Here is a 17,945-nt window from a genome sequence, read left to right on the forward strand (position 1 = left end):
AAAGATGCTTATGGAGGCTGTGACAGCCAGTGGTGACATTCCACTTCTGGCCTTGAGGGTTCCCGTCATAGCACCTGTTACTGTTACGCCCCTCCTAAATGCAGATGAGTTCAGACCCAAGTACTGGCACCTGTTGCCCAGAGGTATTTACTCCGATCACTAGCCTAAAGCAGGGAGAGTTATTGTTTGACCTTTTATAGCTTGGGGGGAAGAAACTGTCTTTGCAGAATCGTTTGTTCAGAGAGGAGAAACAGAGCAAGCAGTTCATTTCGCTCTAAGCGCCGCACTTTGGCAGTATCCACATTTGCGCGGTACCAAGATGCAGTATTGATTTTTCCCCCCTCACAGAAGCCTCCCACTAGTTCTTTCTCCAATTGTCAGCATTGCAAGATGGATTGGATTACATTCTGCTGGTTGGAATGCTTTTGGGGGGGGGGAGTGAAGTTAAAAAAAAGATTGCAAGTACAACTAAGAAGAAATGCAGTAAACGTGGTTACAAGGCTTTAATTTAGGGATCTCGTGATGTTGATCATGTGGCCATTTCCCTGACCACTTGACCAGTTTTTTTTTCTCCTCTTGTTCTCTCCCAAGACTGACACTATAACTCTGCCCTCCCTACCGAGACCTACTGCTGATGGGCGGCACAGTGTGGAGAGTCAGGAAAGCAACTTGTGAGATCATCCTTCCAGCGTGTGGAACTATGGGAAACCTAAATCTCACTTAAGCCCCTGTAAAACAGTGACCTTAATAGTTCCCATCAATAGGGGTTTTTGAAGGCTCATTAGCTGCTAAACATGTGAAATATCTTCAGATATTTCTGACAATGCTGAGATAAAATTCTCAGCCATGACCATTTCGGGCTGCAGAAATGAACGAAAGCCAGACAGCCAATGGTGAGCGTTTCTTTGTGAAAATTTGCTGAACTTCTGCCAGAAATGGTAGGAAGCACGGCCCTCTAGCATGAAGCCTTGGCTTACCCCAAAAAAAGCCTTAGCATTTTTTTTTTCTTTTTTGCTGGACAACACTGTACCTATTAAACTGTGGTCAGGTAGACTCGACTGGTTTTGGAGTTGAGGACAGAAACTACAGCCCAGTGCTGTTGTCAGTAAAAGTACCGGTGGGAGTGCCTCCTGGCTCCCTAGCTCCATTTGACTGTGGGTCCAGTTGAGAGGCCAGTGCAGGCATACATTCTCAAAGGTCCAGTCTGCAAATCCTGGAAACAATAGGAGCTGAATCTTTTCCATGAATGCTTGACTAGCTAGGAAGGGCAACAAGACAGGAGAGAGAGAAAAGGGGGGGGGCAGGGACAGAGAGAGAGAGAGAGAGAGAGAGAGAGAGAGAGAGAGAGAACGAGAACACACTTGGCCGGAAAGAATCTCCAAGTCTGACTTCAGAAGTTCCCTTAGACCAGCAGAAGGCTCCTAGCTTCAGTGTGACATTTGTATTCAGCCATTGGTTGGTCATAGAGCTGAATACAGAGATGGGTGATCCCTAGGAATCCAGGCTGAGAAACTGGAGCAATGAGGAGGGACAAGAAAAATGCACACTAGGGAAGAGTCAGAGCTGTTGATCTGTGCAAGGCCCAGAAGAAAGCACAGCGGTGGCAGCAGCTTGGGGAACTAAACGCTAAATTCAGAGCTGCCAACAGGATATTGTCTAAAACGCACCGTTTTCAACAACAATTCTATGAGATATGCAAACAATCTCGTTGACCCATCCTCAGGAGAAAACCCATCCAGTAGAAGCCGCCTTAGATAGAGGCCCAGACGATAGATTTAGCTGGTAAACATTTCAAAGCAGCTATTATGGATATGTTCAAAGCTTAGAATGAAACCATATTAGAGAATTAAGAGGAATTATGATGACAGAGACTTAACAAATGCACGGTCTCAGTAGAGAAAACTATTTTTAAACGGCCGCAGAGACCGTCTTGGCACATCTTCGCTTTGTCACTGCTGTAAGTAAATTAGTGTTCTCCTCAACAAACACACACATCTCAGTTGCCTCTGCTCCAGGATCCTAACTCTGAGGGTATGGAGAAGAGCTGAAAGCTGTGCCCTCCCAGAAGATCTTACCGGGTGACTCTCTGCCATGGTCACATTCAGTGCTCAAATAATATATATTCTATAATGGCCACTTATAAAAATGACTTCATGTAAAGGAAGAAGTTGCACTAAGAAATGGAAGCCACACCCATGATTTTTGTCTGTAAGTCAGGGACAAAAGGGGGTAACTATTTTTCTTTTCCCCAGGAATATGTTTTTTTCATTCATTGGGTTTCTTTAGTGAAAACCCTGGGTTTTACTGAAGATGTCCTGACTTCCTGTGACCTTACATGGGAGGTGCCGGAGGTCCGTGCTCACTCGAGTTTTCATGCAAGCAGTGTGAGGTGACTGAAGAAAGCACACACCACATTCTTCTTAAAAATGTTTATAAGCCGGGCGATGGTGGTGCACATCTTTAATTCCAACACGCGGGAGGCAGAGGCAGGCGGATCTCTGTGAGTTCGAGGTCAGCCTGGTCTAAAAGAGCTAGTTCCAGGACAGGCTCCAACCCTGTCTCGAAAAACAAGCAAAAAAAGTATGTAAAAGTTTCCCATAATTGACATCTATGTGTTTTCTCCGTCCCCATAATTCTTTGGTTAAAATATCCCATCCAGAGAGATGCTCTCTTTCAACAAGGGAACCCTGTCTAGTAAATAAGACAACTCTTTTGAGAATTTTCTTGACAGTACCTTATGATCTGTGTTGTACCACCATGCTGCATCCGTACCCAGTGTCCGTAGCTCAGAGAAGTAGAGAGAATGCTTTTTCAGTTGTGGGTCACTGGGAAACAATATTGAAACGTCATGCATATGTTTAGAAGGATATTGTTTGGACTCATAACCAGGGAAAAGCTTACACAATTTTTAACTAATTTTATTTGTTCAGGAAAGGAGACAAGAACTTAGAAAAATGCGGATTTTATTGGCTCAGGTTTTCACGAACACACAGACACACATGATTCAGTGCCCGTTGTTCTATTCATATGGATGTGTTTAACCATTATCTGCTTTGTGTTTGTCTGTGTAGTACAGTACTCACCACTCTCATTACCATTCTGCACCATTCACTGAAGCCGTGCACGTACAAGGTAGTGGAACTGTGGCTAAGAACCTCATCAGTGTCTAGCAGGCAGAGTGTGTTAAAGATGAACGTCACGCGTGACCAGCAAGCACGTTTGTAAAGACAAAGTTCAAAGAAAGCAGTTAGTCAGAATTTGGCAAGGAGATGACTTATGATCTGAAACAATAGACATTGTAGCTTCAGGTAAACAGTGTTTGTTGCGGCAAACTCTTACATTCTTTGCAATGGAAACACAAGAACCCTGATCTCCTTCCTCCTGTGGGTTCCATACTAGACACCCCAACATTAGTAAAGAATGGTAATCATTCTTCCTTTATGGGATCAGTTTGGGGGACTGTGATGTAGACTGTAAAATTCCCTGTGTTAGCAAACCAGCCAAGACACTGAGCTACCTCACTGCTCGAGCAGCTTTCTCAAGCAGAAAATCCACTTAGATCCTGCACACCGACAAAAACCAACATTAAAGGGCACAGCCTTGAAATCACGGAACTTTGTAATCAATTCTGGGCTTTTTTTTTTTTTTTGACAAAATAGTACCAAGTGTGAACTATGCTCTAAGCCAATCTTTTAATAGCATGTTCTAATATTCCTAAGATTTTCTAATAATATAATTTATTCTGTTTTATTATAGAATTATAATTGCAAATCACTTCTGCCTTTAATGTAGGTTGCACTCGAAAATTTTATTGATGCGGCTTGTTTGAATTTGCACATTGCTTTCCACAGAAATAAATAAGAACTTGTGAAGCCATACAAATAATTTTAAATAAGACAAATGTATCAGTATGAGTTAAATTGCTTTTTAATACAGGACTAGAAAAGGGGTCATATGTAGCTGACCTTGTAGGAGACGAAACACCTTTTATACGTTTGTCCAGGTAACCATCATGTCCTGAGGCGCTAAGCTGTGTGTGCATGCTTCGTCCTTGCCAATTGCACACACCTCCTTGTGCCCGATGTTCTCATGTTATTTTGGGCCTTAGGAGGACCTTCCCAGGTTTGGGGATTGCCACACCTCCTGAAATGTTTATGTTCTAAGTTATATAATTATTTCCTCCCCTCTGGAGTCCGTAGGATTGCTTTTGTGCTGATCTATGGGTATGTTGTATAAAACGCTTTTGTAGGGTGAGGCACCTCCTAGAAGGGTTTGAATTAGTAAGGCCGTTATGCAACATGCAGAGAGAAGGGGTTAACGTTGTGTGCTGACCCAGAAACACTCAACATTCTGGGCTGAAGTGTATATCTTGAAGGAGTTTTTTCCCTCTTTTTTTTTTTTCCCCAGAATTTTTCTTGCAATTGACTATAGGGAGTGAGCAACATGATAGAGTCATTAAAACAACAGATATAAGATAGAAAAGACAGCTAAGCATGGTTCACACTTTTAACCCCACCTCTCAAGTTTGGAAGCGGAAGCCCGTGATCTAAACTCATCTGCACAGCAGGTTAGCTACAAAGTGAGACCCTGTCTCCAAAACAACAAACAAACACGAAACATTAAAAAGGAATGTCGTAGATGGTGACAAACAGGAAGATGGAAATGTGACTTCAGGCATCATCAGAGAGGGTTGCTATGGTTACTCCTCCTCAGGTAGCTCACCATAATAGTGTGGCTAGTGCCCCTATCTCTCAATCATATGTCTTTACTCCTTCACTTTCTCTGCTCTGGCCATCTGCCTGTGCTTTTAGTGCTAATTCAAGGGATCTCTGGTTTGGGATTTTGGTTTGGACTACTCTGAACAGGTGGCTCAGAGAATGAAGGTGTTTGCCACACAAGCCTAATGACCTGAGTTCAACTCTAGAGCCCACATAAGGTGGCAAGAGAGAACCAGCTACGGAAGTTGTACTGTGGCCTCCACTCATGTGCCTGTAGTGCATCCATCATATATCCCAGCAGATTCATGTTTTCATAGTAATAATTTAAAAGGAAAACCTTGAAGTTTTAGACTTTCACTCAAAAATTCTCTCTGGCACACGGACCTGTTGCATCATGTGTAATTCAGAGAGCGCTTAAGCAGGTTTTTCTGTCGTTCGGGTAGGAAAGCCAATGCAATGAGTAGTCTCCTCATTTTCTGGATTGTGTAACTTTCTCTTTGGTGCTCTTTATTGAAATGGCTCAGATAGTGCTGTCCCCTGTCAGTGATGTCACTTTTCACAATAGTGTCTATATATTTAAAATGTTTTGTGCCCTGGTATTTATTATTGTCATAACTATCATAGACATTTTAGGAAGAATTTCTAATATAAAGTAGTTTTATGGCAATGATCCTGACAATAATTGATATGTATACATTACAAAGGGGATGGTCAGGATGATGTGTGGTAGAGTGTTAGTTTTTTACATGTGTGACAGCTCTTCCTTGATTTGATGTTTAGATATTTATGAAACTTGAAAAGTGTTCATGAAGTCATTTAAATTTGTCATTTTTATATGAACTTGCCAGACAAACGATATTTAGGTGGGTTCATACTAAATTATATAGAAAAATTTTTTAATGGTAGATTTAAGGTGTCTGATAAGAGTGAGTCGAGATAAAGATGCATGAAAGTACTTCATAGTAACCTTTAGAATGAGAATTAAGAATAAATTAATTAATTAAAAATAAATATATGGATTCCTGACATCTCTTGACTCTAATGAATCATGTCTCTTGAAAATGCCATATTGAAGTCATCTGTTTAACACTTGAGTTAAACCCAGCCTTTCTGTTTTTGTCTTCTTTACTCGTAGGTTTCAGCAGGGCCGCCTTACCCTTTGGGTTAGTTAGACGAGAGCTGTCCTGCGAAGGTTACTCTATAGACCTGCGATGTCCCGGCAGTGATGTCATCATGATTGAGAGCGCAAACTATGGTCGGACGGACGATAAGATCTGTGATGCGGACCCCTTTCAGATGGAGAACACAGACTGCTACCTCCCTGACGCCTTCAAAATCATGACTCAAAGGTAGATCCGTGTGTACACGTGTCCTGTAGCCAGCAGTGGTAGACACGAGTGTACACATGTCCTGTAGCCAGCAGTGGTAGATCTCTGTGTACATGTGTCCTGTAGCCAGCAGTGGTACATCCGTGTGTACATGTGTCCTGTAGCCAACAGTGGTAGATACGTGTGCACATGTGTCCTGCATCCAACAGTGGTAGATCCATGTGCACACGTGTCCTGTGGGCAATATTTCAAGTTAGTCTTTCCAGAGTGACCAGGTGCTGCCTACAGATAAACTTGCAAATTAAACTGTTAGGATTTTAGTCACTAATGTTAATATCTGGATTATAATATGTTTTCTGCAGCATTATATCATCTTAATATAAATGACAGGATATATAGGAATCTAGAACACTTACCTTTATTTCATATACCATAAAAAGGAGATTTCAAAAGTAAGCCTGTGTCTCAGGACTTCAACAGTTAGAAGTATTTTCTGTAATCATAAAGGATGTATACACACACACACACACACAACCACAACACACACACTGTGGAACTTTGTTAGTAATTGCTCCTTACCATTATTTTGTTTTAAATGAGTTTTCACAGAAGTTTAGACTCACATTGAAGTTGAATGGAAAGTGTAGTGTTTCCATGGGAAACCATTCTGTGTGTGTGTGTCTGTGTGTGTGTGTCTGTCTGCGTGTGTGTGTGTGTGTATGTGTGTGTGTAGTTTCTGGTATGGGCTTGTGTTTTCAGCTTCTGTTGGTAAATGCCCAGAAGTGAAACTAGTGGGTTGGTTAATAAAACTCCATGCAAAATTATGGTTCCTCCATTGGGTTTGCTCTAACTTAGCTTTCTATCCTGGCACTTAGCAGGGTGAGGAGAGAGGGCTATGAGTTCTAGACCTTTCTGGACCTCATGGAAAAGTCCTGTCCCTTGCCAGTCTTTCCTCACCCACATTTCTAAAGGTGTGGGGGAGTGAAGGAGGTGGTGTCTTCCAAAATGGCTGCTTTCCCATTTTTCTTCCCTACGATCAAGGAACGGGTGGGATTGCTGCCCCACACTGTCCCTGGCATGCAGTGTTCACTGTCTGAACGTGAGCCGTTTTATAAGCATCTCCTTGTTTCGATTTGTAAGTCCTTAATGATGCATAATGTGGAACTTGCTCCCATGTGCTCACTGCTTTCTGTGCGTGTTCCTTGAGCTAGGATCTATTAGTTCTTGACACCTCACACCACCCCCTAATAACTCAGGCTTATTGTCCAGTTTAAAGAATTCTTTGCACATTTAGGTTGGAAACCACCTTCTCAGTGATGTCATTTGTAAATGTTTCCAACACGTCGCTGGCTTTTGTTCTGTGCTCTTGGTTCCTAACCTTAAAAGCAACAACAGAAAAAGGACACAGATGCAAATTCAGAAGCGTCCAGCTAAGTAGGACCCTGTGTGTCCCCATGGGACTGGAGATGAAATCCTTCCAAACGGCTAAATGACCGCCAATGTCTGTGCGAACAACTTCCCTTAGCCTAGCCATGACTGCAGGAAAGGTTAGTGGCTTGGAACTGTGCTGTTCACGTATCAGATAGGCTGAAAATGAGATGCACGGTGTATTTCTAAATGAGGGTATCTGTCCTCTTCAAACAGTAAGTAGATAGGAAAAACATAGTCTAATGAAGGTGCTCTCTGTAATTCAAGCAATTCCCCCCCTTCAAAACGTCATGCATTACTCAAGATGATTCTGAGGATCAGGTGAAAGGTAACAATATATTTCCCTTGCAATCTATAATTGAATAAATAATTTTTGTCCACAATTGGGAAGAAGAAAGTTCAAGGCAGTATAAAATGGGATGCCACTGAGTGTTCAGTGTGCCATGGCTCATGTTAAGTGTGTATATCATTGTCTTCAACTGCATATAAAAGATTGTAATTCAGTCTGCAAGAGCTGAGTATAAAATAGGTATTTACACAGATGTGAGGGAATACCGGGATACCTGGGTTAAAATGTAATCTGAGACCATCTGCCTCAATGAATTTGAGCACTTTTAATTCTTCCTCCTACTAAGTCCTAGTTGATTAATGACAAAAAGCAGATAGATGCTCTTGAACATAGCCTGGTCACGCGCCCCAATGAATTCATCTTAAACTTAAACATCTCTGACTCAGATAACATGCCTACGGAGGCTGTTTGCCATTGTAACCCACAGCTGGGGAGTAGCTGAGGATCTGCTGCGGATCACTGGAGGGAGGAGCTGCATAGCTCTAGCCCAGGAAAAGATCAAAATTGGAGTTTTTCCAATTAAGTATACTTTTGCACCATGGTGAGGTTGAAGAAAATCCTAAACTGGGCATCTTAGGCCAAGGCAATCCTGCATTAAACACAAGGCACTTAACTCTTGGCATTGTGTTTTTAAAATTTTGGAATCCATGCAGCTCAGTGAACACTGCCGTGTGTATGTGCACACACCGTCGTGTGTTATCAATACGGCCAACTAGATCAGCGATACCTCCGTTCCAGCATTGCTTTGTCCAGAGGTTTCCATGATGTACAAGTAGTCAGAATACTAAAGTGACACCTAAGGGTCACATAATTTAGCATCATTATTACTGATAAATTCCGTGGAAGAAAAGCCCTTGATCTTTGCAGTCCTTGCTTTCCCTACTCGCTCCTGCTTTCCTTCCTCTGGGACACAATGTCATAATGAGATTTCTAAGTTGATTAGCAGATCACCCAGGAGAATACCAGGCTTTCTGTGTAGGGGTGGTCAGTGCAGACACGGTGAAAACGTGACATGAGAACATGGAAAGGACATGAGGGATGAAGGAAAGAAACGCATGCACTACTTCTTGACTGTCCACACCGTGTGAGTGCATGTTCTTAAGACTGGGAAGGAATTTATCAGTGCATTTCAATTGACAGGCATTAGAGGTAGATTTATAAGTGTGGATACCAGCTTGCTAGTTCTTTTTGAGAAGCTAGAGCACATCACCAAATTTTTAAGAGTTCCATCAAAATGGTCTTACGTCAGTTCTTAAGCGCTTGATAAAGATACTTCTGTCTAAAGCCCAAATCATAGATTTGGCATAGATTTGTGTAAGATTGGAAGTCTGGCCTTGGAACAGAACTACTGTTTAGTGTTCTACTTCATTTGGTAAAATGGGTTTTCCAAGTTGAATATCCGTAAGAGAACATCTAGATCAGAACATAGTGCTGCCACCATGGTACCACAGACAGAAGCACTACCACATGGGGCCCCTTTGTAACAGTGTGACAGTCAAAGCATACGTCTACTGAGAACACTGTTACCTGCTGGCTGTGTCCAAGGTACATGTAAAACAGTGAATTCTTTGTCTTTATTTCTGTCTGAGCTCCCCAATAATTTACCATGCATAATAGGCAAGCCTTAGCCAAAAGAATAACCTGAAACACCTTTGCCTTCAATTCTTTCAGCAGAGAGACCCTAAACCTGGAGGACACTTCATGTGTTATTTCCAGTTTGGGGAACCGTCTGTGCCCTGCATATACCATGACACATTAGTAACTAACCATCTCCCCATTCCTTTTGTTGATCCATTTGTTCAACAATATTCATAGACGGGAGACTTTTGGAAGCAGGTAAGGGAGGAACAGGAAGTGAAGAATTTGTTATGGATGATTTCATGTTTTACTAAACTGATAAAACAGCAAAAGGCAGTTGGAAGTTAGTGCAAAGATTGTCTGGCAGGTCTGACGTAGGGGGTTGGCAAATGCTGCTGTTCCTTGCTTGCCAGACAGGTACACACATACACACACTTAGTGCACAGCACATATCTACTACATGCGTCAAACTTTTTGTTATTGTACAGGTGAATGTCACTACAGATGTGAAAAGCTTCCAAGATAAAATGTGAAGTTATTTCCATTGGTTCTAAGTGCAAGAGAACTCCATTTCTTGTTGCTACAATACCTACAGAGGATTTAAAAATTGAAAAGATTTAAATTTGGGGAATGGGTGATGTTGAACTGTCTACCACTATTATCAGATCTTCAAATGATTATCTGGGGTATTGGCATAAATAAAGAAATAATTCCAAAGAGAGCAGCTGAAGCCCCATTTTGAAAACTGTAGTGTACTTGTGGCTTATAATTATTTAATCAGCAGGATGACAATTTGAACATAAACACTGTACTGAAAAGGGGAAGACAAGTTTGAGATGATTTAAAAAACATTTTCATAGTGGAAATGTGTAAGTACCCTATTCGTTGTATGTCATGATGTAAATCGTAAGGAAGTCTGTCACATTTGACTGGTGTAGTTTGAAAGATCCAAAGGAAAACCAGGGAGACAGTGTTTTGCAGCTGGGTTCCCAGTGAATAATTACTGTGCACACACAACCAGTTTACTCTGACAGTACAGAGCCTCAAATAGTTTAGTGGATTTTTCTATCTATAAACCCTCAACAAGTGAGCCATTGAATAGTGTACCAGAAAGAAGCACTTTTATTTCCTTAATGCAGAAAATTTTTTTTTTTGGAAAGCTCAACTTGATAGACTAGAAATTCTCCTCTTGTAAAGCTACCATTCTGCATAGGGAGAGGGACACAGATATTTCAGTGAACTTTTGTTTGCTTTGGATGCCAACGCTTTCATTACTGCTTCCCACCATTACCACCCCAGCAGTTAAGAAGCATGTAACTCGATTTCTAGTCCTAACTGTGGAAGTGAAATTACTATTACTCTATGTTCTACGTTCCCGATCATGTGTAAGAGTGAACATGACCTGTGTTAATAACTCTGAGTAATGTTCAGTTAGTAAGCTTATCTTTAAAGTAATCTCAGTAATTTATCCTAAAAAGGTTGAATTTAATGTCTCAAAGATTTACTTGAATAGATTATTAGACAGTTACTCTTACAGATAATGGTGGCTGTTTTACAATCTTTGCAAAATAATTGTGGGAACACATTCACATAAAACAGTTACAACTTTTTCAAGTTAGTAACAAAGAAGATTTCTGCTCTACCTCGAAACTTCTGTTAATAAACAAGTTTCAGTTTTGGTGGAGGTTCTGAATCTATATGACACTTGAGTGCAGCCTAGTTGGCATCCTAAACCTCAAGGTGCAGCATTGTATGTGTGTTCCTGTGTATCTGGTGAGACGCCGGTGCTGTGTTCTCACTCTGCTCCACGGCAGAGCAATTGCTGGGCACCCTCTGTCGGAGTGGTGCTAGGCTATGGTGTTTCTTTAAATAGAATTGTTGAGCACCAGGTTGTCAGCACAAGGCAGGAAGGAGGCCCTCCCTCTGCCTCCACTGCCGTTCACCACACTTGGTGAATCTGTAGCTTTTCTTGTGGACAGCACATTTGGTTCCATGGCTGCATGCATATTCTTCCTATGTGTTTTTAAACATAGATAGGAGATATGATGTCCTTTTGAGAAAAGGAACTGCTTGGCACAGAGGCCAAAACTGCCGATTATGTGTTGAATGATTAATTCCTTAATGAAATTTGTTTTTACATCTTTTTGTTGTTGTGTTTCTGGGTCAGGGTGTGGCCGTGTACCCCTGGCTAGCATCAAGTCCTCAATCTTTCTGTTTCACTCCCCCATCACACCCCTCCATGTTCTATAATTACAAACTCCGAGTCATCACACCTGGAGATGAAATTACATTTTTCAGTAACAGAAGTTCTATGTGAGCTATTTAAACAAAGGGGAATGATGTGGACACATACACAAACACACACATCCCACGCAGAGAACATTACTGTAAGAAGTAGTAAATATCAAAGCTCAGGTATTGGCCAGAAGAATCCATTAAAAGGCAACCACAGTTCTGGCCGACTTCATGATTATAGATTTCTGTTGGTGTGTTGTCTTCTTGACGTACAAATTTCTCAGCCTTTGTATTGATCAATCAGTCTTTGAAAAGAGGCCGTGTGTCCACGTCAGAGCTCTAAGGAAGTTTTTCGTTTTGTTTCATTTTAATTTAATTAGTATGCCTTTACTGGTCTCTCTTTACTGGCAGCCATAAACGTTATACATACCTTTCTCAGACCTTAAGGTCTCCTCGATGCTAACCGTCGTTTCATATCAGTAAACTCGGCTCAATCTGTGTTTTTATCAGAGTTGATGTTTTGTGGGATTGGGGAGTTGGTGTATTCCATCTTCAGTTTGCTTGCTGGATTTATTCAGTAAATTCATGCTTTCCCGTAGAACCCAAGCCTGTAGCTTCTGAGAAGCTGCATTCGTCCCATATGCTGCTTATCCCAAGTGCTTTTATCTACTTGTGGTGTCAGGTTTATCAACCATTTATCCATTAGGATAGAATGTAAATGGGGAAAAATAATAGCATAGAAGCTTGCCAGTAGATGCAAAATATATTGAGTTTATTTCCTGTGTCTTAATGCTGGGTTTCACTAATTCCCTTGCTGTTGGCTGAATTTGTTTATAGACAGCTACTTGGAATTACCCTTTTTACTATTTGAGAGTTGCTACTATAGATTCTTGAATCTTAGTGCAGTAGTATATAATTATTACAGCTTTAACTGGACACAGGCTTTACATGTTACCTACTGATCGGCATGCAAACTAAAGGGTTTGTTACTGAAAGGAGAGATTATTGACAAAAAAAGCAAAACAAAAAATGAACCATATTTAACACTGGCGGTTACTATATAAGAAAGATGAATAAACTATAGAGTAACTTTTATGACACAGGTCATCTAAGTGACACTTATGCCCACACCTAATGGAGGAAGAAGAAGCAATATGGTCTTCACTCCTGGGACCTGGGCTCTCCCTTTAAAAAGAACATTTGTGAAGTGGTTCTCTTACTCGATTACGTCAGAGGAGAGTTCCCTTCTACATTCTTGTTTTTGCTGACTCTTTCTCCTACATGGGGTTTGCCCCTTTCACATTGTGTTCCTTGTGTGGATGATGAACTGTCTTTTTTCTCTGAAGACAGTGTTACTGCTTTTTGTGTGACCTGGGGCTGGCTGGGTGAAAATCAGGCTTGCGTGAATATTTTAAAGCTTCGAGTTTGCTTTTATCTTGGAAGAGGAGGATAAGGACAAACAAGCCTGAGGGTGTCCTCGAATGCTGGCCCATGGTTGTTTGATTAACCATGGATAATGTACTCGGAGCCTCCTCTCTCAGGCTCCTGAATGCTGGAATCACAACTATACCACCACCGCTCTGGCTCTTAAAACGAGCTTCTGATCTGAAATGGTAATGAATAAAAAAGACTTGAAATAAATTATGCCTTCTGGTAACCACCATCAAGTAAGCACACAGAATAGACATTTACACTTAGTTGTAAAGAACAGTGAGATTGATGGGCGGTGGTGACTCACACTTTCAATCCCAGCATTTGGGAGGCAGAGGCAGAGGCGGGCGGATCTCTGTGAGTTTCAGAACAGCCAGGGTTGTAGAGAGAAACCTGTCTTAGAGAACTAGAGGGAGGGAGGGAGGGAGAGAGAGAGAGCATTTCTACCAGTTTTCTACCACTGTGTGGTGCAACTTTATGTATAATCAAGAATGCAATGCACTCTGGAGTTTTCTTGTACATTTAATGAGTTTTTCAATCAAATTTCGAACATAAACAGACATATGATAGAGGAAGCCCCTATTTCTTTATTATTGTTGTTTTGGTTTTGGTTGATTTAATTGTTGTATTTTGAGACAGGGTTTCACTGAGTAGTCCTTGCTGGTCTGGAGCTGTCTGTGTAGACCAGGCTGGCCTTGCATTCCCAGAGATCTACCTGCCTCAGTTGCCCAAGTGCTCGGACTGATGGTGTCTGCACCACCACATCTGATCAGCCCTTGATCTCTATTTCATTTTCTGATTAGCAGCTTAACATTCAGCATTTATTGATGAATTTTATTAAATAGCGAAAGCTAGCACTTTAGTTATTTTGAAGCACTTTAAGCCTTCAAAAATCATGATTCCCCTTATTTTTTAGGTATTATATACTAGCATTGTTAACGTAAGACTATAATAGTAAGAGCAAAATTGCACCAATATTAATGTTCTAGTGTGCACATTGGCTGAGGAAAGTTATTGTGAAGAAAGAGTTTTCCTGTGGCATTTTGCTAATACATATTTAGCTGTCCTGCAGTTTTTAACAGCCCATCCTTCTTACCTTACTCTGCCTTTCTTTAAATATATTATAGCAATTTAAATTGTTTAGTGCTGGTTGCTCTTCTGCAATTAATTTTGGACCTAATAATATCTGTTTCGCATGTTTCTAGGAGAAATCTCATTATGGAAAAAAAAAAGCAACAGCGAAGAGTTTCTGCTGCCTCTTAATATTGGTCCACTCCACATAAACCCATCAAGGGTAGCATATAAGGAATAAACATGAGAGATGATGATGTGTCATTTTTCTCTGAAGACAGTGTGTCTTCACTGCTTTTTGTATGCACCCCAAGGGCATGGTTTTAGGTCTTCGTTAACACATTACCTACATGTGTTGTTCAGATTTATTACTGTGAGGGATGCCTGAGAGAAAGATTTTAAGGCTCTGGGTTTTTCAAGGTTTCAGTCCAAGCTCACCTGTCTCCATTACGTTAACCTGATGGGAGGCAGAATATCATGGCGGGAGGAGTGTGCTGCCAAGGAGACTATGTTTCTCATGGACATTGCAGAATGTACCACATGGAAGCACTCTTTCGTGTTTGATTCCTTTCTCTGACCTGTCGGTTTTACTTCCTTTCTCTGTGCTGGCTGAAAAGCAACTGGACTCTTTTGGAGGTCTGTTCTTGATAAGTTCAGTCTGGATTGGTTGGCATTTTATGTCATTTGACGTTTTTGGCTGTTCTGGTGAAGAAATGGCCTGTGGGAAATGTTCACGCTACTCATTATATACTTTATAGTAACTCTGGTGCCAATGTGCCAGGCCGTACCACAGTTTAAATGTTTCCCATGGCACCTAATCCAGGAGGAATGGGAGTAGGAATAGCATTCATGGTGTATCAAGCAAGCTTTGTGCAAAATTCTGTCAGTTATTCAATACATGAGACGTTAAGCTTCATTCAGCTTTCATACATGAGTGTTCCTGGTTGGAGTATAGATTACGTAGGTCACCTGCCAAGGGCAGTAGGTACAATTATAAATGTGCCATGCAGAGCTTGGAGAAGAAACTGAAGATGTTAAAAAAAAAAAAAACTCCAAAAAATCAGTTTATTGCAAGGGCGTTAATTCAATGGCAGTAAAATGTTTATTCATTCAATAAAAGTGTTGATATAAAATAACCCATTCTACAGTTGATGCTTAATACTTAAGACTTCATACTACAATGGAGATGGAAATCAGTAAGTTTTAAACTATACGAGAAGTAAATTTTAAGCAAGTGAGATTGATAGACATTGTTTCCCCTTTCTCCTCCCCTTCGTCTACCCACTTGAAGATAATGCCGTCACTTGCATCTAGCATTGCACACTAATAGCCTCAGTGTCAATAAATGTATTCTAAGTTATGTGTCTTTAGTAGTGGTTTCAGTATAATCTCTAAACAAGAGATCATTCAAAAGATGAGTTTCCCTGCCCCTCATTGCCTTTGGAACTTGCTAGAACCATAAATCTCAAGAAGGCAAGAAAATGTGTACTGACTTTTAAAAGCATATTTTGTTATTTGATGAACTTGCTCCACACACATTGAATTATATCCTGATCTAGCCCTAAGATCACGGCATCATTAATTTATGGAGCCACGTATGTGTTATCTAGATCTGGTCATGAAGACGGTCACAAGTCTTGAGATACATAAGCAGGAGTGTGAAGGGTGATGACTAACTGTCATAACTAATAAATGACAACTCAAGACACTTGTGTGTTCACTTCCATTTATTTCTACCCTTGATGAACAGACCTTTATTAAGCCGCAATGATTACTGAATGTGAAATGTAACCAAGATTATTTTTTATTCAAATATAATTTAAATATTCATCAAAGCGAAGTTATGCTTAAGACTGACAGTGACTATTAACATCAAAAAATATAATTAACTGCATTGGGTATCATGAAGTGGAGTTAGCCAAATAGCCGAGAGGTCTAATTGCTCTGGAGTTTGAGAAGCGATGGTTTTATTTGATGCTGTATCTGAGGAATTAATAGTAGTGTGGTTTCCTATGTGGGCCAATTAAAAGCTGCCTGTTAAGGTTCATTGCTCTATAGGAAACCCATTGACTATCACTTAGTAAACAGGATTGACATGTCAGTGTGTACGAGAAGATAAAATGGAATAAAAATCCTGAAATGAGATGTACATCAACTTGCATCCTGTCACGGAGTTATGGAGGAGCTGGGCAGCTCTGCATCTGTCCGTCTTTGCCTGGTGCCCAGAGTCGCCCTGTGGGAGGATTCACAGCCGATGCCCTCACAGGACCTGCCTGCAGTTTGGGGAACCTAAACCTTCCACCTCAGAGGCAGCTGTTATTTAGGGCCAGAGGGCCGAGGCAAAGCCTCACCATCCTTCACAGTAGCTCCCCAGCTCCTCACCCAGACAGATGGTTCCATCTTCCAGGGGCTCAGCATCTCATTCTGCCCGCTGTGCTGCTGTCTTAGCTTCCCTGGTAGAGCTTAGAATGGTCCCGGAAAGCCTCTTAGAGATCTCCACCTCAGATTTCTCCTCCTGTGCTGCTCCACCAAAGGACAGTGATGATATTAAATACAAAATGCTTCCTCCAGGGATATTGGTTATGTATATGCTAAGTATGGCAGCTGAGTTTTAAAACTAAGCATTTCAAAGCAAAAGGGAAAGAGAAAATTGCGCGGTGCAAGTCTGAACATGGCGTTTTTCACCTTTGTCATGTCATCCCCTCTCTTTCGTGAAAGTAGTGCTTGGGCCTTTGTGTCTCTTTAAGCATTTTAGCCGCATGCAGAAAGAAACCGTTCCTGATTAGACCTAGAAGATTTTTGCCCTGCTGAGGCTACAGAGATTCAAGAGTGGTTAGGCATCCTAATGGCATGTTGACATTATTGACGTTGTTGAAATGGAAATGTTTAAGGGCCAATGATAAAAGCAAGGTCTTGCAATGTTTCTTTTGCTTAGTAATGATGTATCAAATATGCTTAATAAGTTGGTCATAATTTTTAGCATAAAGCATATATTATATATATATACACATACTGTTTTAGCTATCATGGAGTTTATGTTTTTAAGATAAATATGCTTTGGAAGGTGCACCTATAAAATGCATCACCTCGAATACCTATTTCATCTGGATGGATGTCAAATTACGTACTTTTGAAAGTCATGAAACTCCTAAAATAGAACAGAACAGTTGAGTTGGCTTTGTACAGTATGACAAGGCCTGCCCTAGGTCTCTAATATGAAGTGATAAAGATGACTCCCCACCCAACCACTATTCAGGTACTTCTCCAGTTCTAGATGTGTGCCACTTTTAGCTTCCAAAGGTGCTGTGTTGGATGCTCCACAACATGACGCTCTGCTCACATCCCTGCCTGACGTGCAGTTAGTGGTTTTAAATGTTCTCAAGGTCCCCGTGACCTGCACCTTCTACACAAGTTACTTTAGAGAGTTAATTCATGCTATGAGTACAGTATTAAATGGAAGCCTCCTGCCTTCATTGCCATTAAAAAAACATATCTGTGTTATTTGTACATGTTATAAATCTTGAAAATCAGATTTCCATTGTATTGAAGAACTTTGGAGCCAGGCTTGACTCAGGAAGATTCAGTCTTTGTCTAAGCTGCATTGGCATGCACTATGAAATGCTTACTATGTCCTGATGCACCGTGCCCCTCGCAACAGCGAAAAGCATCCATTAACAGCTAGCAAAAATATACATTTGCAAGAGTCCAGGCTGGCGTCTGTGGGGTTAAGTTTAGAGAGGGTACTGCGGAGTGTACAGCACATGGCTCAGATATTCTTCAAACTGTAATGTAGCCAACCACTCAGCT

General features: G+C 41.0%; 1 protein-coding gene across 18 annotated transcripts in view; it reads left to right on the forward strand.

Moving 5' to 3' along the window:
- The window catches only part of Adgrl2 (adhesion G protein-coupled receptor L2), a 618,755-nt gene that overhangs the window by 537,123 nt on the left and 63,687 nt on the right, over window positions 1-17,945 (forward strand). For all 18 annotated transcript variants that reach the window (XM_085677553.2, XM_085677552.2, XM_087897468.1 and 15 more), the window contains one exon: window positions 5,854-6,067. In XM_085677553.2, coding sequence (XP_085533679.1) covers window positions 5,854-6,067 — 214 coding nt within the window. The remainder of the gene's footprint in view (window positions 1-5,853; window positions 6,068-17,945) is intronic.

The sequence above is a fragment of the Myodes glareolus genome, chromosome 17 (assembly GCF_982192425.1).
Source record: "Myodes glareolus chromosome 17, mMyoGla1.1, whole genome shotgun sequence".
In the NCBI taxonomy this organism is placed as follows: Eukaryota; Metazoa; Chordata; class Mammalia; order Rodentia; family Cricetidae; genus Myodes; species Myodes glareolus.